Genomic DNA, 27,759 nt, shown 5'->3' with positions numbered 1-27,759 from the left:
CCTAGACCCTCCTCTTGCTCTGCCCTGTGGCGACGGGGCCGGGGGCGGCAGCGATACCTGGGCCCAGACGACGCCCCATAGCTGCCTTCACTCCATCCCCCTCCTAGAGCACGCGCTGGCCTCCCCCCTGCCTCCTCCTCCCCACCCCCTTCCCGCCCTAAAAAAGACACCGGAGGAGACCGCCATGTTCGAGTTGACTGTATTTCAAAGTTGTTGACTGTAAACAAACTTTGTTGAAGAAACCCACGAGACGAGATCCACGTGATATTATAAATCAACCTTCTCCGCCACAAGACAACGTTTCCGAACTCGGAATTTAGCTCACTGTGTACAAAATCTGTAAAAATTTATTGCAAGCGTGCCTGGTGTCGAACCGAAACTTCACCAAAACTGCTTGATCTCAACGGTGCGGGCGGAGGCAGTGAGGGACGGAGCTCGCGGCGGGGCCGGCACGGACTCGAGGTGAGGGGCGTCTCTCCGAGGCCCCGAACGGAACGAAGAAAGAAGCAAAAGTAGCACAAATGGAAGACCCCTCCCCACCCACCCCTCCTCTCCGGGAAGCGCCGCCCTGATCCTGGCCTCGGGGGTGGGGTGGGCAGCCCGTGAGTGGGTCTTGGCCCCGCGTGGCACCAGGAAGGGGAGCAGTAGGGGGCTGGGAGACCGGGGAAGCCTGGGTCTGCTCACATAGCTTTGGCAGGGAACGACAGCCTCTTCCTTCCTCTTGCTGTCGTTTCCAGAGGTGGGAAGCAGAAGGGGATGGGGGCTAACCTGGAGGGGCCCATGGCCCCGGTCCCCACCAATGCCAGGTGGGAAGCACTGTGGAGGGCCCACCCGCCCCCTTGGCCGAAAGCGGCCGGTTGCCCCGGGGCCTGATGCTCAATCTCGGGTCCGCCCCCCGTGGCCCGGACTCATCAACTCTGACCACCTGCTCCTTTAATGGCGACGGCGGCAGCGGCATAGCAACCAGACTGAATGAATCCCTTCAACTTGGCTGTACTGCGCCTGGGGTCCAATCTGCCTGTCATCCACGGCCGGTGGTTTCCCTACCTCAATCTGCTCGGCCGAAGGGCCGGGTCTCATCCGGGCTTTGCTCTTCATAAAAGTAGCCGTTTTCCTGGTACAGCAGTCGACTCCGGCCTGCTCGTCAGGCCTCGTCCCGGAGAGGCGTCTGGGGCCCGGCCTGGCACGGCGAGGAGCCAGAAGGCCCGTGCCCGGGAGGGAAAACCAGGCCATGGGCCGGGGGCGGCCCCGGGAGATACCCCCTCCTCCAGGGGTGTATTTGTTCTCATGGCCAATGAGGGACTGACCCTGGGCTTAGGGGGGAATTTGTCTCCCCCAATTATCTCTTCTCCCCACAAGCCTGAAGTGCTGCGTTTCCGTCTGGAGAGGCTGCGCTTGTGCCTCGGTTCACCGGGAGAGACACACTGATGAAAGAGCGGCAGCAGCTGCTGCAAACATCCTATCCATGCCCTCCACCAACGGGTCGGGGTCTGCGGTCCTGCCCCCGACCATTAAGGATAACAGGGTGGGACGAGGCAGGCACCTTTAAGGGGGGCAGGTGCCCTCTTTTGAGAAGCGCACCAGCTGGGACCAAGCCGTAGTTTCCAGCAGCTGGTGGAAGGCAGAGTTGGGGGAGAGGGGGCCGGACCCATCTCTCCTGCCCTGGAGGGCAACGGGGAAGACCTCGGGGTCCTCTCCCCTCCCTCTGGGATTGGCATAGGGGAGGGGGCCAGATCCCCTCTCTCCTGCCCAGGGCCGTGTGGATAACGGGAGCTTTGGAAAAGCAGCAGGAGGGAGGCGCCTGGGGAAGACATCCACTCCACAAGATGTTAAATGACAAGTAGAAGTGCCCGGAGAGACCCAGTTCAAATCCGTGGCCAGGTGCCACCGAGGACCTTCCCTGACTCCTTCCCATCAGGTGGACGGGAGCAGCTAGAGGCAGTAGTGCCTCGTTTGCCCAAAATGGGTGGCACAGGTGCCCTGCCGGATCCCCCCAGGTGTGCTGCCCTGCCCCGACCCTGGTCAAAAAGCTCAATCTCTGGGGAGGCTGTGAAGATCAGGAAGCGCCAATTAGCCAGGGAGGCCACTGGCACCTTGAACCGCCCTGACAACCCCTGCATCACGCCCAGTTGGTACCCAGCTTCACGTTCACCCAGGGCAATCAACTGGCACAACCGCAGCAAAATGCCACGCTTTGGCGGCAAGACCGGAGGGAGGGTGAGAGGGAGGCGCAGTGGCGGCGGGCAACTGTAGGGCTCTCCTACCGTGGCCGCGGAGGCCCCGCCTCTTGTGTGCCAGCTGCACTCCGGGCCCTGGTCTTCTCTCGGGGACCCCGTGGGCAGTGAACATAGGCCTGGGGACCTCGGGGGCCGGGGGTAGGGGATCCCCGGCTCCAGGCCACAGAGGGAGGGTCCGCTCCTCCTCCTCCGCGGCCGCCGGCTCGGGCCGCGGCATCAGTGGGCCGGGGAGCTGTCCTCCAAGCCCAGCAGCTCCCTGACCAGTCTCTCGCCGAACTGCGCCCGGCTGAAGCGCTGCACGTGGTAGGCGTCGGACATTTTGTACAGGATGTAGGCGTTGTTGATGGCGATGCTGACGGCAAACCAGAACACCTGCTGCCACGTCTTGTTGGGTTTGTGGGAGATGAAATACCTGCGACGACAAGACCGGGGGGGGGATCAGCGGGAACGATGGGTGGCGGCCGGGCGGCCCCCCGGGCCCACCAATCGGCTGCCGGCCTCGGACCCTGGTCCTTTCTGGCCGAAGCAGGAAGCAAATGGAAACAGTCGGCTTATAACTGGGTGCTGGGCTTGGAGGGCCAGACCCGACTGCCACCCCTCGACTCATTTCTCTATAAACTAGGACTGGACACCCCCCACCCCACAAGCCTGAAAATACTAAAGTCATTTCAGAAGGGAAAATTTCTGGATTTGGGGATTTACAAAAACCCCTCATTCAGTTACCATGCCTTAAATCTTTTTAGCATGTTTGCGCAAGGAGGGGGCAGAGTCTCAGCTCTAGGAGAAAGCCCACAGATGGAGGATGGGGATGGTTGCGGGTGGGGGTGCTCCCGGGCCCATGGCTGTCCCTCTTCCCCACCCTGCACAGGGTTTCCAGGCCTGGTGGTCCAGGCTGTCCCTCTGTGAGTGTGAGGATTATTGCTCCCCTCACTCCAGGATGGAGCCCCCAGCCCAAAGCCAAGGTGACGTCCTGTTCATTTGGGATTAGTACTGGAGTCCTGATAGCTTGGATTCAACAAAGTTGGTTCACCCTTCTGGCTGCTAACAAGAATTTTAGAGGAGCTGGGTCCCTGTTGCCCTTGTTGCCCTCCTGGGCCCCTACTCTCGTGGCCAGGGATGGACCATCCAACTCCCCTGACTCTCCCCCTCCATCCCTGCCTCTCCCCCAGTAACCCAGCGCAGACCATGCAATGGCCTTGACAGTTCTCCCTGGGTCTTCCATCCCTGACTCTCCCCACAGTGACCCAGCGCAGATGCTCATCGGTGGAAATCCCGCTGTTGGGTAGGGACCGTCTCTATGTGTTGCCAACTTGTGCCTCCCAAACGCTTAGTACAGTGCTCTGCACACAGTAAGCGCTCAAAAAATACGATTGATTGACTGGAAATCCCCAAACCCCTCTGGGCCCTACTAGTGTTCCCAGCGCCAGGCGGATGGGGCTGCGAGTCTGAGTTCCCCCCTTTAGAAGCCGTGATGTGGGTTCCTGCAGGTCGGGCTCCCCAAAGTAGGAGTTGAGGACGGTCGGGGTGTCAGAAGAGGAGAGACTTCCCTCCTCCGTGGCAGCCCCTGCTCTCATGCCACAAGGACCAAGGTCTGATGCACGCACTTACTTGCTGTATTTGTCGTCATATTTACAGATGTAGCTGAGGTGAGCCGCAAAAGCCTCTACTGCCAGCGGACACGGGATCTCGCCGCTTTTCCTTTTGATGATGACTCCTGCCCAGGGAAGGGAAAAGGTTAGAAAACTCCCCTCTCAGTGGGATCACTGGTCTCTGGGAGGACCCTCAGATCTTAAAGGGGCCAGGGACTCTTTGGCGGGCAGGGCCCAGTCCCCGAATTGGTGCTCGGGGTGGGCAGGTGGGCCTGGCGGCTCCCGCAACTCTCCTGCTTCCTGCAGGCTTCTTGGACTCGGGGACCCCGGCCCACACCGTGGAGGTCGGCCTGGTCCTTCCCCCCATATAGCTGCTCCTCCTCCTCATGATGCCGTCGTGGGCCACGGCCTCGCGACCTGCCCTCTCTGGAAGGGTGAGGATGGCACGGGGGTGGGGACAGACTCTGGAGCTGCGTGACTGCATTACAAGGACTCATGGGTGACTGGGACTTCTCTCCACCCGTCTCCATGTCACTCGAGCTGCGCCTTGTCACGGACTGTTTGCAGACGGGCACGACTCTGTGACCAGAGGGCGCCGTGCCCGGAAGACATGTCGCATCCAATTGGGTCCAGGTGACCGTCTTGGCATCCATGGCATCCAACTTGGGGTGGAGTTGGACACTCCGCTGCCGCCAACTCGGCTGTTTCCTTCCACCCATCGCCCTCTGGCCCCGGCGGCGGAGTTGGATTCTGCCCCGGCGCTTGGTTCCGTGAAGCAGGGGAACATCTGCGGTCACGTGTTGGGTTTCCTCGGATCGTGCCGGTACCCACCGTCTGTTTCCTTCAAACCTTCTGTGGAGCTCATCCCCGCTGTGCCGGCAAAGCCTTCCATCCACGCTTGCATCTTGAGGCGGGGGAGGCTCCGAACACGGTCGGCCACACCAGCATTTCCCGGATGAGCTTTCAGAGGCCTCGATGGGGCTCACAGTCCGCTGACTCGGGAGAGAGCCCCCTGAGATGTGCTCAACAGGCCCTGTACCGCTCAGCTCAATGTCTGCCGCCCGCCGCCACCCCCACCTCCCCCCGCAACAGGGGCCTGCCGGCAACGACTCACCTCGCTGTGTCGGTGAGTAGGCGTTGGTGAGGAAGCGGAAGTGCCCCTTGTTGTACCAGCAGATCAGGGACATGTTCCCCTTCATCTTGATCCGGTACTGGCCCCGGGCCTGCGGGGCCTCGGGACTGTCCAGCATGGACAGGGGCAGCCCTGTGCAGTCGCTCTTCCTGGAGCTGAGCAGGCCACAGCAGTAGATCTCTGTGGATTTATTTTATTTTGTTAGTATGTTTGGTTTTGTTCTCTGTCTCCCCCTTTTAGACTGTGAGCCCACTGTTGGGTAGGGACTGTCTCTATATGTTGCCAATTTGTACTTCCCAAGAGCTTAGTACAATGCTCTGCACACAGTAAGCGCTCAATACGATTGATGATGATGACGACAGCGGGCCCGAGTACCACATGAGCCATGGTTGAGTGAGCCAAGAGGCGTGGGGGAGGAGGCCAGAGGCCTCGTCCCAAGCAGGAAAGCCTCTGGACAACGCAGCTCTACCCTGAGGTCTCTCCTAAGCCACATTCTGGGGGCAACTACCCAACTCCCCCATTCTGTCATCTCCCCTCCCCTGTCAGAGAGGTAAGGAGGGAGGGAAGGGTGGGGAATTGGCCTAAGCGGCCAGGAAACTAAAGAGCGAAAGCATGAGAGCAGCAGAAAGGGGGGGGGGGGGGGGTGAGGAAACAGGAATTTGGAGGGAAGTAGCAGGGAAATGCAAGATGGGAGGGGAATGGCAAGGCAAGACCAGGACTAGGGGGCAGAGACAGAGGGCGTGCAAAGTGGTTGGGAGGAAAGAGGGTGGGGGCACGTGGCAAGTCACAAAGATGAGATGAGAGGGTCAGAGACATGAGGCAGAGGCAGTAAGGCACAGTCCAAGAGACCATCGGGTAGAGGAGAGGGGGAGCGTGCTCACATGAGTTCTTGGCCTTAGGGAGAAGGCAGAGGGAGGGAGGAACTGTGGTGTGTGTCAGGGACACAACTGCTGGGAGAAGAGAGGCCCTCCCTTCAAGGCCCTACTGAGAGCTCACCTCCTCCAGGAGGCCTTCCCAGACTGAGCCCCCTCCTTCCCGTCCGCACAGCACCTGTATATATGTATATATGTTTGTATTTCTTTCTTTCTTTTTCTTGCTTTCTCTCTCTCTCTCTCTCTCTCTCTCTTTTGTACATATTTATTCTATTTTATTTATTTACTTATTTATTTATTTATTTGTGCATATTTATTCTATTTTATTTATTTATTTATTTTTGCATATTTATTCTATCTTATTTATTTATTTGTTTGTTTAATTTGTGCATATTTATTCTATTTATTTTACTTTGTTAATATGCTTTGTTTTGTTCTCTGTCTCCCCCCTCTAGACTGTTAGCCCACTGTTGGGTAGGGACCGCCTCTAGATGTTGCCAACTTGTGCTTCCCAAGCGCTTAGTACAGTGCTCTGCACACAGTAAGCGCTCAATAAATACGACTGAATGAATGAACGAATGAATGAAAGTGGAACCCCCACAGACCTTTCCTCCCTATCTAGAAATTCTCTGAATGTCTTGCTTCCTCCTCTAGAATGGAAGCTCCTTGTGGGCAGGGATCGTGTCTATCGACTCTGTTGTATCGTGCTCTCCGAAAAGCTTAGTTCAGTGCTCTGCACACGGTAAGTGCTCAATACGTACCATGAATGGATCGATCCCAGTCACCCTGTCAGTTTAACAAACGCGGTGGGGATGGGGTGAGACGGGATCAGGAAACCCAGGCTTGTCTCTGCCTCAGGCAGGTGGGGGGGGGGAGGGGGGAAGAGAAAGATAGAGAGACAGAGAGAGAGAGTGTGCGTGTGCGCGTGTGTGTGTGTGTGCGCCCGCCCACACAGCTCATCCCCCCGGCTGGCACCCTTTTTCCAGTACTTTGAGTCCTGGGCTGGCAGGGGGTGAAAGGAGTACAGGGGAATTTTGGCAGCAGGGATGGTGAGGAGAAGAAGGCTTGCTGCTCAGGCCAACCCCCGTGACCCCCCTGCCCAACACCCACCTTGCTTCTCAAACTCTTCGAACAGGGTCAGGCTGGTGATGCTGGGGCCCGTGAAGATGATGTAATTCTTGCCGGCCGCATTCTGGCAGAGGCTCTTGGCCACCAGGCTGTGGAGCTGCGGCTTGTTCTTCAGAGCATCCAGCCCATCGGTGCCGCCGCCTTCCTTCAGGTGGACGTAGATCTTAACAGAAACACGCCCCCGGGCAGCCCCCGGGCAGCCACGTCAGCATGGCAGTATGCCGCGGCAGGTCCGGTAGCCCCCATGGCTCCAGCCACCCCTTCCCCTGGGCTCTGGCCAAGTCATCCCTCGCCATCCTCGTCCTGTCCTGGGCCACCTGAGCCTGAGGGCTTTTTTTTTAAAATGGTATTTGTTAAGCGCTTATTACGTGCCAGGCACCATACTAAGCACTAGGGTGGATACCAGCAAATCAGGTTGGACGCAGTCCCTGTCCCGCTTACAATCTTAATCCCCATTTTACAGATGCAGTACCTGAGGCACAGAGAAGTGAAGTGACTTACGCAAGGTCACACAGCAGACAAGCGGCAAAGCCAGGATTAGAACCCATTACCTTCTGGCTCTCAGGACCGTGCTCCATCTACTATGCCGTGCTGCTTCCGTGGCAGTTTAGGCTCTGGGGGTGGGGAGGTGCCTGCTGCCCGCCGCTGGGGAGGGGTTGGGGGGCGGGGGCAGGGGGGAGGGACCGGCCCTGGTCAAGGGCAGGCCTGTTTCTCCGCAGAGGACTGGAGATGGAGTAGGGAAGCTTGACTGAAGGCACTCAAGGGGCCGTGGCGGGATGTCTCTACGAGCCCCCTGGGGAATTGGAGGCTCTCAGGAGCGGGCCAGTTTGCACAGGATGGCTTGGGTCCCAGCTAGGGAAATGACTCTGAACACTCCCTGTTCCTTTCTCTCCCCAGCTGGTCTAGCTCCTTGCTATGGTACAGGGTTGCTATGGCACCACCCCTTGCTCTGGCACCAGGTTGCTATGGCATGCAGTTGCTATGGCCCGTCTTCTTGCTGTGGCAAGTGGTTACTAGGGCTACGGCAGCCACCTTGCCTCTGAGACCAGGCCTGGGAGTGCAACAAGCTCGCATGCCGGCCACCTGCGACAGAGCAGCTGCTATTGCAATGTGCAACGGGCTCACTGGGGGGTCCTGGGTGGGGATGGTGGAAGAAAGTGGGGAGGCGAGGGTGTGCACCCCTTCCCAGCCCCCTTGGCCAGTTTCGTGCTATGCCTAGAGCAGGGTGGCAAGCGGGACTTGACTTCTGTGGGTGGGGGCTCAGAGCCCTGAAGGGTGACTCCATTAACACCCTCTCCGCTCCTTCTCTCCCCGACCCCCGTCCCACCGCCCCCACCACACAACCACGGCTCTCTGGGCAAACAGCAGACAGCCTCTGGCCTTGACCCCATCTGGAGAGGGTGCTGCTTCGGCAAAAGGCTGTGGAGACTCTGAGCCGCCCGGATGTGGGGATTCTGCTGGGGCACCTAGTTCTGACCTGTTTCTCCCTGGGGTCCTGGTCCTTGAACTGGACACACCTCCGGGACCATCTCCTCGAGGTGCACAATCTTCCTAATGAGCTCAGCCACCCCTCAAGTCAATCTCCCTTAATTGCAGGACACGACTCAAGGGAGAATTGGGGACGGACTGGAAGATCGGGGGCTGTAGCCCACAGTCTTGGCATTTTGACAGCTTGCTCTCTCCCACGATACGACTGACGGATCTCTCACAACCAGTGGGTAGCTAAATCCTCTTGACGCTTCCTCAACTTTCCCCAGCTCCAACAGCGTGGCTCAGTGGAAAGAGCCCGGGCTCTGGAGTCAGAGCTCATGGGTTCAAATCCCGGCTCCGCCAACTGTCAGCTGTGTGACTTTGGGCAAGTCACTTCACTTCTCTGGGCCTCAGTTACCTCATCTGGAAAATGGGGACTAAAACTGTGAGCCCCCCGTGGGACAACCAGATCACCTTGTAACCTCCCCAGCGCTTAGAACAGTGCTTTGCATAAAGTAAGCGCTTAACAAATACCATCTTCATTATTATTATTCTTATTTCTCTGCATCCAAATGTTCGGGTTCCTCGGTGACTCTCCGGGAGAGATGATGGGCAAGGGGCCATCGGTGACGCTACTGCTACCGGCTACTAGTGGTGGCAGTGCCAGTGTCAGTGGTGGCATCGGCAGTTCTGGGGGCAGTGGCACTGATGGTGGTGGCACCGGGGGCACTCCTGGTGCTAGTGCTGGTGGCTGTTGTACTGGTGGTAGTGCCAGAATACAGATCCCGAATGCGGAAGGGATCTCAGAGAGGGAGAGGGGGTCAGGTGTTTTGAGGACCGAAGGAAATTCTGTTTTTGGGGTCCATGTGGGCGGTTCTGTCTGTGCAACTGCAGCAACAGCTTGTGAGCACACAGACAGTCTGGAGAGCAGTTGGACTGGGGAGCAGGAGAGAGGGGAGAGAGCGTTCAATTGGCAGCGTGAGCCCGGCCACGGCTCTGGAAAGCAGTGGGGCAGAGCTGAGCGGGGCGGCAGGGCCCCGGGGAGGTCCTGGCGCTGTTCCCCCAACTCAAAGTCCCTGGGAGCTGTTGGCCCGCCTCCTCGCTCCTGGGAGGGCCGGGGCCGGCGGAGCCGTGTGCTCGCTCCAGGAAGACCAAGGCTGAGCAGCGGGAGCCCCGGTCAAGGGGAAGAGTGGCCGATGGACCCGGAGGAATACGGTAACACTGGAGCGATTCAGGAAGGATCGGGCCCCCCACCCCGAGAATCGCTCGAGGTTTGGGATGTCCGCAAAGCAGCACACGTGAGGCTATGACATCCCACGGGGACCGCGTCGTGCGGCACGTGACATCACGGGCACCTTCTTACCTGGAATCCACCGGTACCCAGCCCCCTGAACGGACCCTGTATTTCAGCACCACCGTTAGCCTCACCACTGGCGTGTGAGAACAGGCGGAAAGAGTTCTGGGTGTTTTTTGGCCAAATCATTTGGATGACCCGACCTCTGAGTCAGTGTGGATTCTGGCTGGCTTCACCTCCCCTCCCACCTTCCCCTGCGGGAGGCAGGGCTTTCACCGCTCAGGCCGGGACCACCACCTGAGGCTGAGCGGCAGCAGCCCTTGTGGGAGGCTCGGCAGGAAATGAGCCAGGAATGGCAAGCCATCGCCGGCGTTTGCCCCGTTTCCCCCGGGCTGGCGCTGGGTTGGTGCGGTGGCGATCCTGGGCACGGGGGTCGGGCCATCGGCACACGGGCCGGCAACGGGACTCACCTGGCTGATGAAGCCCGTGGCGGAGCACTGCCGCACCCACAGGCTGAATTTCCGCTTTTTCCTCTTGCGCAGTTCCCGCTCTGTGCATGTGGCGATGAACACTGGGTCCTCGTCGATCAGGGGTTCGTGGAGCACCTGCCAGGAGACAGGTCAGAGGAGCAGAGAGAACAGGGAATGGTGCCCAGAGGGCCGGGCTCTCCCAGCCTCTGTCCTACCCCCTGCCAGGAGCTGGCCCTTTTGGGCCCAAGGCCCTCTCTCTTCCCTTCCCCCAGCAGAGGCCAATGGGGCTGGCTGGCGGTGGCAAGGGAGAGGGGAAAGGGGGCAGAACTGATCCAGGACGGCCTCTCTCTCTTTCTGCTGTGGGCTGTCATTCTCCTGCCTTCTCTGGGGCCTTCAGGAGAGAAACAGCAGGAAGGCAGCATGGTCTAGTGGCTGGCTTATGGAATTGGAAGTCAGGAGACCCAGCCTCTAGCCCCCGCAATGCCCTTGGCCTGCTGTGGGATCCTGGGCAAGTCTCTCAGCTTCTCAGGGCCTCGGTGTCCTCAGCTGTAAAATGGAGGATCAGATACTTGCTCTTCATCCCCCTCAGACTGCAAGCCTCCTGGGGGATGGGGACTGTGTTCATCCCACTGCTCAGCCCAATGCTTGGCACCTAGTAAGTGCTAAATCAGGGCAATGGTATTGACAACCTGGGGTTGCCGTTTCACTAGCACGCAAGTGTAGAACTGGGGTCAGATTGACCTGGCTCCCACACCCAAAGGTCAGTGGTTCAGCAACTCGAGGGACAGGGTCTGCGTCTAATTCCCACCTGTGCCCTCTTTCCCTAGATTCCATACAGTGCCCTGCACACAGTAAGCACTTAATCGATAGTATGCCTGCTACTTGTTTTTCCCCCAACCACCTCTAGATGAAGGGGTTGTTCCTGAAAGCAGTCGCTGCTCCACTTGTCCCCACACACCAGGTACCTCAGAGGTCTCCGCTTCCCCTCTTCCCATGCCCTCACCATCCTGTGTGTCCTCAATCCCCACGGGTCCACGGAAACTTTGACCCAGCAGGCGGGGCACAGCCGTGGCTTCATGGAGAGCTTGCATCCCCGGGAAGTCCACCACCCTCCCCGCTTTGCACTCTCACGTACAGATAAAGGTGGGCCTTTATTTTTTATCCGTATATTCAATTTATTCACCTATTTGAACCTGATAATTCTTGTTAAACCTAACCAGACCATCCAGCACACCTGACTTTCCATCCAGTGACCCAGCACAGACCATCCAACACCCCGACTCTCCCCTCTCCAGCCCCAACACTCCACCAGTGAGTCAGTACAGGCCTCGCAATATAGCCGAATATTCCCTCTCCATCCCCGACTCCCTCCGCAGTGAACGAGCCCGGGGTACTAGTCTATAAAATGACCCCAACCCCTCGTGAGCCTGCTAAATGTTTTCCGCCAGCTGAACCTCCTGTCAGCATTTAGGCTGCAGGAACTCTTCCTCCGAGAAGTTCACGCACTAAGTTGGGGAAAAGAGGTCTCCCTCCATGGCACGGCCGAGAAGGTCAGTGCTACGCACACGGTGCCGTTGGTCAAGTGGTGACTGGCAGCACCCAACAGGGCCAGGAGCCTCGGGCCTGGGACGTCCCATCCTGAGACCAGCACAGGGGGTGGGGGGGGGAGGGCAACCTCCATACCTGTGTTTGGGAAGGTCTAAAGGCAGAGTCAAAGCCATTCTGCAGAGAGTCCAGGAACGGCTGAATCTTGTAGAGGCCGTGGCTCGTCTGACTGGAGCGGAAGGCGACGACGTGGAAGTACTTGAGTATCTTTTCAAAGCGGGCCTGTGTCATGACCAGGGCGATGCTCTTGTTGCTATAGAAACCACTGCTCCAGATGCTGAGGACCGACTCGCAGTGGTAGATGCTCGTGGAGATCACGTAGCCCAGAAAAGCCTTCATCTCGGGCAGGGTCACCTCGGCCCAGGCTCCGTCACTCCCAAACCGCTCCTGGAACTTCTTGGCGTACATGTTGGTCTGCACCGCCATGTTCTTGAGGACGTTGTCGGGGACGAAGAGCTGGAAGAAGTCCATGGCACTGGCGTTGGGGGGCATTTTGCGGGTAGGACCTGAAATGGAGAATGAAGGACACAGTCAGGGGCGGTCCTGTCTGGAGACCGGAGCAGAGGCCGAAACTCTGGCCTCAAGTGAGATCTAGCCCTATCCCTGGCCACCTTGAGTTTGGTCAAGCAAAATTTCTCCCCATTTCAAGGAAGACCAGAGTCCTGGCTGAGGCCTCGCCCCCACGGTTACAGTCGTTCTACGCCTGGGGATTATGGCCTCAGAGGGGCGAGGGAGAGAACGGGGAGGAGGAAGCAATGGAGCTGGGCCCGGTTTAGCGAGTAGGTTGCGCACGCAACAGGGGCCAGGCATCCAGGTTAGGGTTAGAGGAGCATTGGATTGATGCTACCACAAGGCATAACAGAAAAGGGTTTGGAAAGGGGCCGAGCCCAGACCCTCGCTACCGATATATGGGTCATCACACGACCCGGGAGCCCTCCGAAGAGAGAGTTGGGGCGGCAGAGGCCTACGTCCAGGGAGTTGGGGTTCAGCTGTGACCGGGACTCGGGGAGGGCCGCTAGCTTGGAGCAGGATCTTTTGGAAGACCATGAAACAGGAGGCAGGACCTCAAAGAACCGAGGCCACGGCCCAGTGAAGGCAGGCACCGGTGGTCACGGGCCGGAGAGGGTGTGGGAACCGGCACCGCACCCTTTGTCTCGCCACATCCGGACATGGGCCTACAACCTGACTGCTGGCAGCCCTCTGGCAGAGGGCAGTCCCCCTGAAGGCTGGCAACATACCCCCGATGGCTGGCAGCCCCCACTGTAGGCTGAAAGGCAGGCAGGCACAGTGCTCGAAGTGGTGCTAAACTCTGTTAGGCGGAAAGAAGGCCATCAATCAACGGTATTTACTGAATGCTTACTGGGTGTGGAGGGAGCACTGTACTAAATGCTGGTCTCACCATCCGCAGCCACTTGGGCCCCCTCTCCCCCTGACCTTGGCCATCTCTGGAAGTGGCTGGGCCAACTCAAGGGAATGAGGAAGCTCTCAGTGACATTCCAGAGACAGCTTTCCTCATCAAATGAAGAATGCAGGCAGCCTGGGGCTTGAAGCGTGGAAAGGCCCTCAATCAATCAATCAATCGATGGTATTCACTGAGCATTTACTGTGTACCGAGCACTCTACTAAGCACTGCTTTCCTGCCCTCAAGGACCCCAGAGCTCCTCCAGCCACTGCCCTCCCTGTGGCCCGGTGGATGTGGACTTCCGCTCCTCCCGGACCCCACCCAGCCTCACCTGGGAAAGGTAAGGTTGGGGCTAGAGACAGGGCTGTTGAGAGGAGCTGGAAGATTGGAGAGGTGTGGGGAGGGGGCAGAAAGGGGCCTGGGGAATGAGTGAGGGCTCTGCTCTTCCAAAGTTAGGTTCCCCACCTCCCTTGCTGCCCTGGTAGGGGGCTGTCCCCCACCCCTAACCAATGTTCACTTCTTAGTCAGGGGCTGCCCTGTCCCAGATACCCACCAAATAGGGGCTTTGCCCTTAGGGTCTAAATATACCCAAATGAGATTTCCAACCCTTCCTGCCAGATGTGTGGCCCCTGCCCAGACACCCAATCTCACTACCTCATTCGAGAGAAGTTGGGCTTAGGATCCATTCCCCTTTTTAAAAGGCGATTAATCCGGGCAACACAAAAGCCATCCTAAATTGCCCCACAGAACTGCAATGCGATTTCTCCCTGAGCCAGATTAGGGCGTGGGGGAGGGGGCGTGGAGGCGCTATTAAAAATGGATACTTCCTCAGGAAAAAAAAAAAGAAAAAAGACTGATTTCAACTCTTCCTCCTCCTCCACCTGAAACACTGGTACATTCCCCTGTGCGCCCAGAGACCAGAAGCAATCCACCAGAAAGGGAATGTGACTTTGTGCCTTGCCATCTCCGAAGCATGAGGAGGTCTCTCTCACCCCAGGCTTCAAGTCCCTGGGAGGGGGTGTTCTTTGAGGTGTTGATGCTGGGGTGGGGCCATCCGGCACCAATCCCAGGATTCATCCCCTTTCCCTATCCTGCCCTCCAGCTAGCTTTCCAGCCCATCCCCTCATACCCACCCATAACTGACTCACACACTCCACTACAGAAGCACTGACTCAGCCACATACCCATCTTTCCATTCTCTTCTTCCTCCTACCCATAAAATGATTTTTACCCTCAGTCTGTTCCTGAATCCCTTGAGTTTTTCTTCCACATTTCCTGGCTCTGCTCTTTCCACTCCATCCGGTCGGGCAACCCCCTGAGCACTTGTTGCAGCTCAGCCTGACTCTGTATCAGCCTCCTCCACTGACCTTCCTGCCTCCAGCCTCTCTCCTCTCCAATCCATCCTTGGTTTGGCTTGTCCAGATCATTCTCTCTAAAACATCGTTCTACACACGGGCTTACAGCAATGAACCAGAAAAGGATCCAGGGAGGGATTCAAGGATCAAGAACTGACACTGTGAGATCCAGGGACCCAGGAATGACCCAACGAGGTTCCCAGCAACAAACCAGCAAGGGACTCATTGAGGGACCAGAGGGGCACAGGGGAGCAGGAATTCTGCAGGAATTCTAATCTGGAGATACTCCACTTGTGTGAGATGGAAATGACCATTTCAGTGTGGCTGTTAACCTCTCAACAATCCAGCAAGATTAAAAAAAAAAAGTTTACGGGCTGTTAGGTGAGAAAGGGAGGCTGTACAAACTAATCAAAAAGAAGGGGGCTCAAAACTCTGATGTCCAAAGAGAATCTGACCTTTCCTGAGCCAGCACCACCTAGAAAATAAACAAATCCTCTACCTGTTTACACACACCAAAGGAACAGCTGCGGTTTGCAGTGGAGCAAAGAAGCCCACCTTGAACCCTTTGAATGAGCCCAAATCTACCAAAAATAAATAAAGCAACTAAAGGAATTGCCACTGTTCTCCTCAGAACCCCTTGATCAAACAACTCTGGCACATAGTGAGCGCTTAACAAATACCATAAAAAAACGAAAAAAACCCCCCAAAATACCAATAGTATTTACTGAGTGCTTATGGTGTGCAGAACCAGGTATGAAGCACTTGGGAGAGTCCAATCTAGTAAATTTACATGATTCCTACCCTCAAGGAACTTTCAGTGATTCTGATTTAGAACTGCTTTATGGTCCTTGAAAAACCTTTTCACTAAGGTGATCGGGCTTTTTGGTTTGTTTGTTTTCTTAAATAGTATTTGTTAAACGCCTACTTATGTGCCAGGCACTGTACTAAGAGCTGGGGTGGATACAAGCTAATCAGGTTGGTCACAGTCTATGTCCCATATGGGGCTCACAGTCTTAATCCCCATTTTACAGATGAGGAAACTGAGGCACAGAGAAGTGAAATGACTTACCCAAGGTCACAGAGCAGACAAGTGGCAGAGCTGGGATTAGAACCCAGGTCCTTTCTGACTCCCAGACTCCAGCTCTATCCACTAGATCATGTTGCTTCTCTATGGCAAAACTTCCACGGAGCAAATACCCACATTCCATGGTTCTCATGGCACAAAAGCTTCCTACCTTCACCAAGAAGCCCTTCCAGCATAATCCCAGCTCCGCTCAGATTGGGTGGACGCCTATCTGCTTATCTCCCACCTTCCCCGGTACCTTTCAGTGCTTGGCATACAGCTGGTGCTTAATAAATCCCATCAGTATTATTATTATATGGTGTCAAACCCACAACCACTCCTGGAATACTCTCATTGACTATAGCCTTGTATATCATGGAACTGGGGTTTAGCCATTTGTCTTTTTATAATCTTTCATACTTCAGAGGTGCAGCTTGGCCTAGTGGAAAAAGCATGGGCCTGAGTCTGTCTGGGTCTGTCTAGACTGTCAGCCCACTGTTGGGTAGGGACCGTCTCTATATGTTGCCAACTTGTACTTCGCAAGCGCTTAGTACAGTGCTCTTCACACAGTAAGCGCTCAATAAATACAATTGAATGAATGAATGAATAGGGACTGTCTCTATATGTTGCCAACTTGTACTTCCCAAGCGCTTAGTACAGTGCTCTGCACACAGTAAGCGCTCAATAAATACGATTGAATGAATGACAGCTGGAGGATCTGGGTTCTAATCCTAGCTCCACCACTTGCCTGCTGGGTGACTTTAGGCAAGTCACTTGAGTTATCGGTTTCCTCATCTGTAAATGGGGGATTCAAACCCCGTTCTCCCTCCCACTTAAACAGTGAGCCCCAAGTAGTGCTTAACAAGTACCACTAAAAAAAACCCCCCAAAACAAAAAACCCAAAACCATGCCAGGACACAGGGACTGTGTCCAACCCAATTAACTTGTATTCACCCTCGTACTTAGATCAGTGCTTGACGCTTAATAAATACCATAACTGTTATTCTGTCCACTAGGTTTTAGGTCTCACTGTTTGTGTATTTGTGTTCTCTTCGTGGGGGAGAGCTTCTCCATTCTGGTTTGGCTAGAGGGCACCCTGACAGGGAAGCAGCACAGCCTAGTGGAGAAAACTGGGTGACTTTGGGAAGTCACTTCAGCTCCTTGGGCCTCACTTTCTCCTCTGATAATCCCATCTTTTCCCTACCTCAACAACCCAGTCCTGCGCAGTGGCTCCTTCCACCCCACCAGTCAAGACTGAGGGTGTGGGGAGGGCTTTGTGGCCCCCAACTGCTCTCTCTCCTGACGTCCCACCCCCTGCCAACTGGCAGCTGCCGTGGGAGAGCGAGCCTCATCCCCAGAGTCCCTCTCACCAAAGCAAGTTTCATTCTGTCTGCTGGAGAGAGACGGTGAGACGGAGACCCAGGCCGGGCCCTCCGGTCCGGATGCGGACCTGCCGTCTGTGCAGGCTTTGCTGTTGACGATGTCTCGATGGAATGGTACCACTCAGCCTCAGGCGTTGACGCCGGGAACCTGCCGTCCGCCCCGGCCCAAAGGGCCCTCAGCCCAACCAAGGTTCTGTTTCACACCGGTAGCACGGTGGACTCCTCCAAGCCCGTCATCTTCCTGACCGAACGGAATGGTGAGGGGAGGGTGGGCCTGGGACTTTGGTTTCACAAAGGTTGGGGGGGAAGGGGACGGCAGAGGAGGCCCTCTCTGAGGCGAGAGGAGAGAGTGTCGGCCCTTTTCCAGAGCCCGATGAGACACAGCCTGACCTCTGGGTCCTCTGGAGTTCGATCCCTCTGGACGGCCGCCGGCTGGACAGGGCTAAAAGTCAGGCCGCTGGTGGCGGGGCTCGAGCTGTGCCCAGCTGGTGGAGGCAGCGGGAGCGGTGCTGGTGGCCCTGGCCATTGTGGGATAGGGTACAGGGGCCAGATGGAGTGCAGGCCCAGCTTGCCGCCACCACGGCTTTTGGGGAGCAAATCCATGGAATAACTTGTCTCCTGGTCCCCTTCACTGGGCCCCTTTGATGGACTCCTTCACTAGACCCCTTCTCTGGTCCACTTAGCCAGACCCCTTCCCCGGCCCCCTCGTCACGCAGGTGATGACGACCATCTGGGAAGCGGGTCACCAAAAAGCCCCTTCTCCTGAGCAAGGATCGACTAATGTTTTGGATCTGTTTTTCAAAGGCTTCCTCCTGGCCAGTTCCAATCTGTGCCCAAGGACGCTGACGGACGCTCACTAGGGGAAGTTCCATCTGGGGGAAGGACAGCAGGTCAGCTGTCCAGACCCGGACCCCATGGGACCCGAATACAGGATGATGTCTGCTCGGCCCCGGAGGTCCCCAGTCAGCAGCTCAACTAGTTCCCGGGCCAAACAAGCCTACTCGCTGGGTCTGGGCAGCTGCCTAACTCTGGGGTCTGCGAAGGGGTAGGGGTCCTGGGATGCCGAGGGGAATGCAATCCCAAAGAACCCTGCCCAGAGCCACCAGGAGCCCAGGTGGGGGGTGGTGTTCCCTACACCGGCTGATCCCCACCCAGAGGGGCCCTGGACCAACCCATCACTGCCCAACAAGCTACAATTGTCCTGTTCCTCTGGGTTAACAACCCTTCTCCCTTTCCCACCCTCAAAGAGTTGCAGGGGCTTAGACTGGCACCCACCCCACCCATCTCAGCGCCTGCATTACTGCTCTGAGCCAGGAGCGGTTTGGTGCCAGTGGACAGTGACTGGCACCCGGTGATGGATGGGCTAGGCTCTGGCTGAATGATGCCACTAGGAGGGGGAAGGAAAGGAGAGAGAAAGCAAAGAGAGAGCACACAAACCGCATTACATGTTAAAACTCAGCAGGACCATCAGGCACCAAAGTCGTTGCCAAGATCCAGTGGATAAAAGCAGGAACAAAACCTGGAGACGTTTCACTGGGTCCAGCCAAACCTGGCCACTCTCAGAGCCTCTCCTGCCTGGGCATTTGGTCATGGAAACCCAGGGTTAAGGCACCCTGTCCTCTTCGCAATTTCCCATCCAACTTCTTGCATCAAGGCTTCCTGCAGGCTGAGTGAAGGCTGGTTTACACATTGGCATACACATACACTAGCACGCATGCATGCAGAGGGCCTTGGGGCCAGGTGCAGGGTGGCAGGATCTGGCCAAGAAAAAGACATGCCAGCTGCGTCAATGCGATCTGCAGCCCTCTCCCTTGCCACCTGGCTGGCTCCCCAGAGCTGCAGCTGATCCCAACCCAATCCCTCCATTTCCCAAGACAACCTGCTAAAGCTTGATTTGTTCTTGACCTTCCCAGTGATGGCGGACTCTTGTCATTTTTATTTAATGGTACTTATTAAGCACTTACTTTTATGCCAAGCACTGTACTGAGCACTGGGGTAGATACGAGATAATCAGGTTGGACACAGTCCTGTTCCATATGAGGCTCACAGTCTAAGTAGGAGGGAGTAGGATTTAATCTCCTTTTTACAGATGAGGAAACTGAGGAACAGAGAAGTTAAGTGACTTGCCCATGGTCACAGAGCAGACAAGGAGCAGAGCCAGGGTTGCTAGCAGTCTCCCACCACTGCCAACTGTCCTGATGGGCATACAGAAGGCTCTCCATCATCAGTCATTTGGAGGCTCATAAAAGTGACATACACTAGACAGACATACACTAGACATTAGAGCAGCAGCATGGCCTAGAAGATAGAGCACAGGCCTGGGAGTCAGAGGACCTGGGTTCTAATCCTGGCTCTGCCAACTGCTCACCGTATGACCTTGGGTAAGTCACTTAACTTCTTGGCACCTCGCTTTACTCAACTGTAAAATAGGGATTAAATACCTGTTCTGCCCCATGTTTGACAGGAACTCTGTCAGACCTAATTAACTTGCACCTACCCCAGTGCCTAGAACAGTGTTTGACACATAGTAAGTGCTTAACAAATACCATAAAAAATAATAAAAAATTCCAATCCCGGCTCTGCCACATCTGCTGTGTGACGTCGGGCAAGTCATTTAACTTCGTTGTGCCTCAGTTATCTCATCTGTAAAATGGGGATTAATAATGTGAGCCCCATGTAGGACAAGGACTGTGTCCAACCTGATTAGCTTGTATCTACCCCAGTGCTTAATACAGTGCCTGGCACAGAGTAAGCGCTAAACAGACACCATTTAAAAAAGATTCTCTGTCTCTCTCTCTAAGCACGGGCCCAAGACAGACAGACACACACATACACCACCTCCCCCCCCGGCCACTTCTTCAGGGGAAAAAGTTCCAATCAGTCATCTGAAAACCCATCTTGGGGAAAGCCCTTCCTGACAGCTCATCAGACAGGCCCCAGAGCAGGGTGCTTACAAGGGGAAGAAACACAACTCAGGGACAGCTTTCCTCGTCGGGAAGATAGATTCTTCCTCCTCCTTGTCTTTTTAGTTTTTAAGAGCTAGTTAGGCCTTCTCTCAGGTTGGTCTTTAACCTAACTGTTTCGGAAACCCAATTGTTCTAACCACCATTTCCTTCCTCAGGGCTCCAGACTAAGGCGCTGCTTTGTGGACAGTGAAACCTCATTTGAAACCAATGCCTTTCCAGAATCTAAAGTGAAGCTCCCCCGGGTCCCCAGTTGCAGGAGTTTACCATAGAATTGAAAACCCTCTCAAAGCATCCCAAGTGGGCCTCAGAACACACCACATGGGTTCCACTCCTGGCTCTGCCACCTTTCTGCCGAGGGACCTTGGTCGGGTCACTTCTCTGGGCCTGTTTCCTATGTAAAATGGGGATTTGATACCTATTCTCCCTCCCCCTTAGCCTTTGAGCCCCATTTGAGACAGGGAATATGTCCCACCTGACTGACTATCCTGTATCTACCCAACTCTTGGTACAGCAGTGCATGACACAAGTGAGTGCTTAACAAAGGCTATAATTATCACCGTTATTATTATCGTTGATGTTATTTCCAAATGAGGCTAAACAGTGCTCAGACCCTATTGTCCTCTCCTGGCCTGACTGCCAAGGAAGCAGGCAGGCAGGAGAGATCTCAGTCTCGGTCTTGGTTCGCCAATGTTATTTCCCTCCACGCCAGGGTGAACGCTGGTTTTGAAATTTGGAGCCGGGCAATCCAAAACGTTATTAGATTTTGAATCATACTTCCTCCAAGTCTCTCCCTTCACAAGTCAATTTTGAATTCTGCTCTCTACACCATCACTGCCAAACGGAGGGTTTCCCAGTTTTCCGCCCAATTCAGATAACAGAGTCTCCGGCCGTGGACATCGGACGAGCCTCGGTCCAGGCGCAGAAATAAAGGGGCCAAGAATTTACACTAACAGATACTCTGGTGCTTGTGCTTTGAGTGGCCTCGCTCACACTCTCTTGCCCCTACAGGGCAGGCAAGTGCAACGGCAAGCAGGCAAACAGAAGAGGACGTGCGACACCATCACTGGGTCAGACCCCTGGTCTATCTAGTCCAGGATTTTGCCTCCAACAGGAGCTTGGAAGAGCCACACAATAGTTCTTTCCCTCCAGTGATCCAGCACAAACAATCTAACAACCCTGACTCTCCCATCTCCATCCTCGACTCTCTTCCCAGAGACCCAGCAAGGGCCATCCAACACCCCTGCCTCTCCCCTGCCTTTGGACTCTCTAGCTCACTGACCCCATGGTCCCCAAAGTGTCCCGTTTGGAAACTTCCCCAAAGCACCTGCTCAAATTCACTCACTGTCTTGCAAAACTGGAATGAGCAGCCACTGAGCTGGGGCAGCCTCCGAGAGTCCGGAGTGGATCCCAAAGAGCTCCGGGGAATGGTGATTCACTCTACCAAAGGCCCTTTGCAGAACCGGGGTGAATGATTACTGAGATGAAGAGACTACGAGCTCCTAGAGAGGTCCCAGAAATAGCCAGGGAGATGGGATTCTGGGCAGGGGGGTGGCCCCCGGCCCATTCGACAGCACGTCAATTGGCATCATCATCAGGCAGTGTCTGATCTCAGGGAACAGGCTGGGATATTGGGGACGGAGTGGTCCCGGGAGGGAGGCTTGGGCTGACGCCGGAGGGGGAGCGCAAGGAAAGAGAGTGGGCTTGGGAGAGCAGGATCTTATGTGCAAAAGAGCTACAGACAGGTCGGTTCGTTTGGAGAGGGGAAAGAAGTTCAGAGAAGCTACAGCCCCCCTCTCCCAAACCCAGGACTGAAGGCGGAGCGTGGGAGGAGTCCATCTGGAGACCCAGATTATGGAAGCAGCTGGCTCCCTGGGAGAGGGGGTTATGTGTATGTGTTTGTGTGCATGCGTCTGTGTGTCTTTCATTTTGCAAAGGAAAAGACAGAGGGAGGAGGGGCATAGAACTAGTCTTACTAGCACAGAAATGCTCGTCTCCTCTGTGTCCCTTTCTCCCCGTTTTCTCCCTGTGATTCCTAGGCAGTGGGCCTGGCCTTGGGGCCCTGTCCCCAGCTCACATCCAGTCAGGCTCCGTGGCAGACTACAGTCGCTGCCTGCCCGGCCGGCTTTCTCCCGTTCCTGGCAGAGGCCAGCGGGTTGACTGGTTTACTGATTATCGTCCACCTCCACCCAGAGAGCCACCGGTCCTGTACCACTTCGGGCGGTCCTGGCCCACGGCTGCAGGAAGGCTCTAGGCGCACTCTGAAATTACAGGGGAAAGCCAGGGCAGGCCACCAGGAAGGGTTTACTCACTAGAAATCTGACCACATCAAAGGACTCAGAAGAGCCGGGAGCTGAGGCCGGCTACTACTCCTAGAAAACTCCGGGCGCGCGAGCCTGCAGGTCCAGAAGGCTGAAGGCTCCAGCTGCCGTAAGGCTGCCTGCTGCTGCAGCTGCCACCTCCACCATTGTCACCGGCAGAGAAATTACAATTCTATTTAAATAGTTCCATGAGGGGAGAAATCCTACCTCCCCTGTAGGGATTTCGGAGGGGAAGGAGAGAGAGAAAGAAAGGGGAGACAGAGAGAGAGAGACGGCAGAGAGGAGAGAGAGATGTCTGCTGTTGTCAGAGAGACTTGCCTTGTCTGATTTAGGTGAGAGTCGTTCAATCAATCAATAATATTTGTTGAGTGCATACCCTGTACAGAGCACTGTACTAGGCACTTGATAGAGTGAAACTGGGTTAAATTGACACCATCTAGGAGTCTACATCTGGCTCATAATTTTATAACCCTTCCCTCCACAAAGCAAAACTCTTTTTGAGCTTCAGATATTTTTCTACGTAAAACCCTTCCAAGGTGGTGAGCACAGTGCAGCTAAAGCCTCTTCTCTTTTCCCCTCCGACCCACCCCCCAGCCCTGCCGACCAGCGGCCCCACCCGCCCGCACCTCCACTTTCCATGGCCCCCAGAGGCCTGCTCTCTTCTGGCTTCGGGAAGGGTTGTCAGGGCTTGAGGAAACACCGTGCACGGGCTAGACAGCATAATGGGCCAACCCCAGCACCCCAAGGTCCCTACATCTACCAGAGTTTACTTTGGTAATCTGATTTTTGCAGGGAAATCCTTGCGGAGTGGGTGACCGCAAGACCTGAAATGGTAAGGTGTGAAGCGGCGTGGCTCAGTGGAAAGAGCACGGGCTTTGGAGTCCGAGGTCACGGGTTCAAATCCAGGCTCCACCACTTGTCATCTGTGTGACTTTGGGCAAGTCACTTAACTTCTCTGAGCCTCAGTTACCTCATCTGTAAAATGGGGATTAAGACTGTGAGCCCCACTTGGGACAACCTGATCACCTTGTAACCTCCCCAGTGCTTAGAACAGTGCTTTGCATATAGTAAGCGCTTAATAAATACCATCATTATTATTAAGGGGGAAGCGGGTCGGCCTGAATTCTTGGCAAGCTTCCAGAAATACTGAACGGTGTTTGCATTTAATTTCTGCTCGTGACTCCCATATCAAAGCCCCGAACGCGGCTAGATCTTGCAAACCTGGCACGGTCCCTGGGGTGCTGCTGTCAGCCTCCTGACGACCATGGCCGCCGCAATTAGCTCATCACCCTGCTAGAAAGGGGTGCCTCTCCCCAGTACCCCCTACAGTGCTCTGCACACAGTAAGCGCTCAATAAATACGATTGTTGATGATGCCACCTCAGACATCCCCTCTGCTTCTACGTTCTGAATTTCCCCAATTTAGTAAGTCTTCAACCTCATTCTTTCATCAGAGAGGTCCGAGGGGCAAGGGGGCAGAACACAGAGGTAATTCATCTTAAATCCTATGTGGCTCGAAGGAATGAGAGTCACTCAATCAGCGGGAAAAGAGATGAGATGCGATTCATCTATCACTCCTTCAGAAATGGCGAGTGTCCCGGATGCTAAAGGTGGAACCGATGTTGATCCCCACGGGCTCCTAAAGGAGCTGGATTTACTGTCATTCCTGTCAGAGGCAGGATTCGATGGTGAGATTTTGGAAGCGGCCCCAGCTGACAGTGGTGTGCCTGCTCGTTTTGAAAGGTAGCATTTCACTGGGGGTGCCACTTCCCCTATTCCTCCTCTACACCACCTGGACCCCCAAACGCCCACTCATCGGTAAGACTAGCAGTGTTACCAAAGTCCAGTATTGGGGGGCCGTTCTTTCCACTGGTGTCTGTCCCCCTCTAGAATGTGAGCTCGCTGTGGGCAGGGAATGTGTCTATTGTTATACCGTCCTCTCCTAAGCACTCAGTACAGTGCTCTGCACGCAGTAAGCGCTCAATAAATACGGTTAAATGAAGTTTCTGGTGCTCTTCCAGCTTTTCAGACCATCACCCGCGATGCATGCCTCATGCACACATAGGCAGGGGTGAATCTGCAAGCTGCACGGTACCTCAAAGCCGCTCGAGTTTAGAGTGGAAAGAGTAGATGCAAGAGGAGGGCTCGCTGCATCACCACACCCCGGTTTGGGGAGATGGGCCCTGGAAGGTAGCCCAGCCCCGACGGTAGCCCGGAGGGGGCTGTGGGGGCGGAGGGGGAGGGCAGTCACCTCCCTCCGAGGCCGGGAAAGCTCTCAAAAGGGGTGGAGCAGGCAGGCCACGCACCGCAAAGTGACTTTGGAAATATCAGTTCTCCGTCATCGTAAGCGTAAGAGCGTTAGCGTGCGCTGCCCCGATGCTTGGGTGGGCAGATCCAGGGCCGAGCCTCGTCGCCAGCGGACTGCAGAGCCCAGCTGGCCACGATTTACCAAGCTCGTGCTGCATTCACTCTGCCAACGGTTTGCAACGCTTTTTTTCTAACCCCGCTCCCGACCCCCACCCTACGGTCCAACAGTTGACATCGATTCCCTTCTGCAGCAGATGACTAGGTGAACAGTTTGAAGCAAGACTACCAGCCTAGTAAGTACCCGGGCTCTCAAAAACACAATGCTTGGGGGCCGTCGTGGGCAAGGAACGTGTCTACCAACTACTGTATTGCCCTCTCCCAGATGCTTAACACAGTGCTCTACACACAGTAAGCGCTCCGTCGATGGACTGATAGCACCTTCTTGGGAGGGCTTCGTGGTGGTCAGATGAGGAAAACACCATACCAAGTTGGATCTCAACCAGTCCCGGGCCCCTCCTCCCACCTCATTTCACCAGACCCAGATCCAGCAGGTCACCAGGTCCGTCCCACCTGCACAACAGCCCAAGAGGCCCAGATGCCCAACAGCCCGCAGAAAAGCAGACGACCAGGGCGCGGGGCAGGGCCTTTAAGAGTCAGACGCTGACCTTACACCCAAAGGGGACAGGTCACTGTTCCCCAAAACAAGGCACTCAAGAAGCCACGACGATCTTGTTGCGAGCCTGTTGCGCAGAACAGGGAGCGAGGGCCGGTGACCTCTCGGAGGCGAAGGGCACCCCAGGGCCCTGCCCCACGGACGACTCTTCTGGGGGGCATCCTACCTCGTCACCCCCACGCCAACCCAACACCGTCACCCTTCCCAAACCGGGGTCCCGGCTTGCGGCCTTGTGATAGAAAACACATATCCATCTCGAACCCCAATCAGTGCTTGACACATAGTAAGTGCTTAACTGATACCATTATTATTAGTATTAAAACGGCACCCACGGAAGCCTGCTAACACTGGGGCGGGTTTATACCCGTCGAGGGGACAGCCTACCTCGTCACCCCCACGTCAACCCAACACGGTCACCTTTCCCAAAGCGGGGTCTCGGCCTGCGGCCGCGTGATAAAAAGCACATATCTGTCTTGAAACCTGATCAGTGCTTGGCACATAGTAGGCGCTTAACAGATACCATTATTATTAGTATTAAAACGGCGCCCTCGGAAGCCTGCTAACACTGGGGCGGGTTTATACCCATCAAGTGGGCAGCCTACTTCGTCACCCCCACGCCAACCCAACACCGTCACCTTTCCCAAAGCGGGGTCCTGGCCTGCAGCCATGTGATAAGAGGCATGTGTCTGTCTCCAACCCCGATCAGTGCTTGGCACATAGTAAGCGCTTAACAGATATCATTCATTCGTTCACGCAATCGTATTTAATAATACCATTATTACTCGTATTAAAACGGCGCCCTCGGAAGCCTGTTATCACTGGCGCGGGTTTATACTTGTCGAAGGGTGTTCTGCGGTCTTTGAGCAGGGCATCCACCGAGGGGGGCCCACTCTACCCCGATACAGCAGCCCCTGGCACCCCCTCCCTCGCCGTCTGGAGAGTATTTTACTTTGTTAGTATGGTTTGTTTTGTTCTCTGTCTCCCCCTTCTAGACTGTGAGCCCCATGTTGGGTAGGGACCGTCTCTGAATGTTGCCAACTTGTACTTCCCAAGCGCTCAGTACAGTGCTCTGCACACAGTAAGCGCTCAATAAATACGATTGGATGAATGAATGAATACAATCCATCTTTCACGAAGGAACCGGGTGGTGTTGGGGGGTTCGGGCCTCTAAGGGTTGGGTCCCCGGGGCCTCCCCTCATTTACCCCTCGTCTCCCTCTCCATCCCCCCATCTTAACTCCTTCCCTTCCCCACAGCACCTGCATATATGTTTGTACATATTTATTACTCTACTTATTTATTTTACTTATCCATATCTATTCTATTTATTTTATTTTGTTAGTACGTTTGGTTTTGTTCTCCGTCTCCCCCCTCTAGACTGTGAGCCCACTGTTGGGTAGAGACCGTCTCTATATGTTGCCGACTTGTACTTCCCAAGCGCTTAGTCCAGTGCTCTGCACACAGTAAGCGCTCAATAAATACGACTGATTGATTGATTGACTGATTGATCTTTCACGAAGGGACCGGGTGGTGTCGGGGGGTTCGGGCCTCTAAGGGTTGGGTCCCGGGGGCCTCCCCTCATTGACTTAGAGAAGCAGCGTGGCTCGGTGGGAAGAGCCCGGCGGAGGTCATGGGTTCAAATCCCTGCTCCGCCCACTGTCAGCTGGGTGACTTTGGGCAGGTCGCTTCTCTGGGCCTCAGTTTCCTCATCTGCAAAATGGGGATGAAGACTGTGAGCCCCCCGTGGGACAACCTGATCACCTTGTAGCCTCCCCGGCGCTTAGAACAGTGCTTTGCACATAGAAAGCGAGCCCACTGTTGGGTCGGGACTGCCTCTATATGTTGCCAACTTGTGCTTCCCAAGCGCTTAGTACAGTGCTCTGCACACAGTAAACGCTCATTAAATACGATTGATTGATTAACAAATACCATCATCCTCATCATCCTCATCATTTACCGGTGGTGTCCTCGAAGCGCGGGGGAGGGGCGTCTCTCAAGGCCTGGGTCCAGCCGCCGCAGCTCCCCTCGTCCGTCCGCCGCGCGTCCTCTTGGTCGTCGTCCTCTTCCTCCTCTTCTTCCATGGGGCCGGGGGCCTGAGGGGGGGGGAGGCGCCGCCGCCTCCGGTCCCCGGGGCCCTTCTCCTCCTCCTCCTCCTCCTCCTCCTCGTCCTGCAGCATCTCTCCGCAGGCGGTCGCCTTTCGTCCGGTCGAGGTGTCCCGCCCCCGCCGCCCCCCCGGGGTCCGGGGCCGGGTCGGGGGCCTCGTCCTCTTCCGCCGAGGAGGCGTCGGAGGTGGAGCGGGAGTCGGCCGAGGTGCTGTAGAAGGGGTTCCCGCTGCTGTCCGGGCCCGACTCCCCGAACACGTCGTCCGAGATCTGCAGGCTCTCGTAGCGGGAGCGGGCGGCCTCCAGCAGCGACAGCGCCTTCTTCCGAGGGGCCCCGGCCTCCGCCATCGTCCCCTCGGCCGGGCCCCCCCACCCCCACACACACACGCGCCCGAG

At 55.8% G+C, this 27,759-nt stretch overlaps 1 protein-coding gene across 1 annotated transcript; it reads right to left on the bottom strand.

Annotated features, from left to right (window-relative positions):
• Positions 1-184: 184 nt before the first annotated feature.
• PGBD5 (piggyBac transposable element derived 5) lies at positions 185-27,759 on the bottom strand. The gene is given in 8 exon segments (XM_038761161.1): positions 185-2,649; positions 3,846-3,951; positions 4,941-5,138; positions 6,941-7,121; positions 10,193-10,327; positions 11,876-12,303; positions 27,218-27,356; positions 27,358-27,759. Coding segments are annotated over 8 exon segments (1,737 nt in total). The 5' UTR covers positions 27,712-27,759; the 3' UTR covers positions 185-2,453.

This window comes from Tachyglossus aculeatus, chromosome 19 (genome assembly GCF_015852505.1).
Source record: "Tachyglossus aculeatus isolate mTacAcu1 chromosome 19, mTacAcu1.pri, whole genome shotgun sequence".
NCBI lineage: Eukaryota > Metazoa > Chordata > Mammalia > Monotremata > Tachyglossidae > Tachyglossus > Tachyglossus aculeatus.
This window is presented reverse-complemented; position numbering and strand designations above follow the sequence as displayed.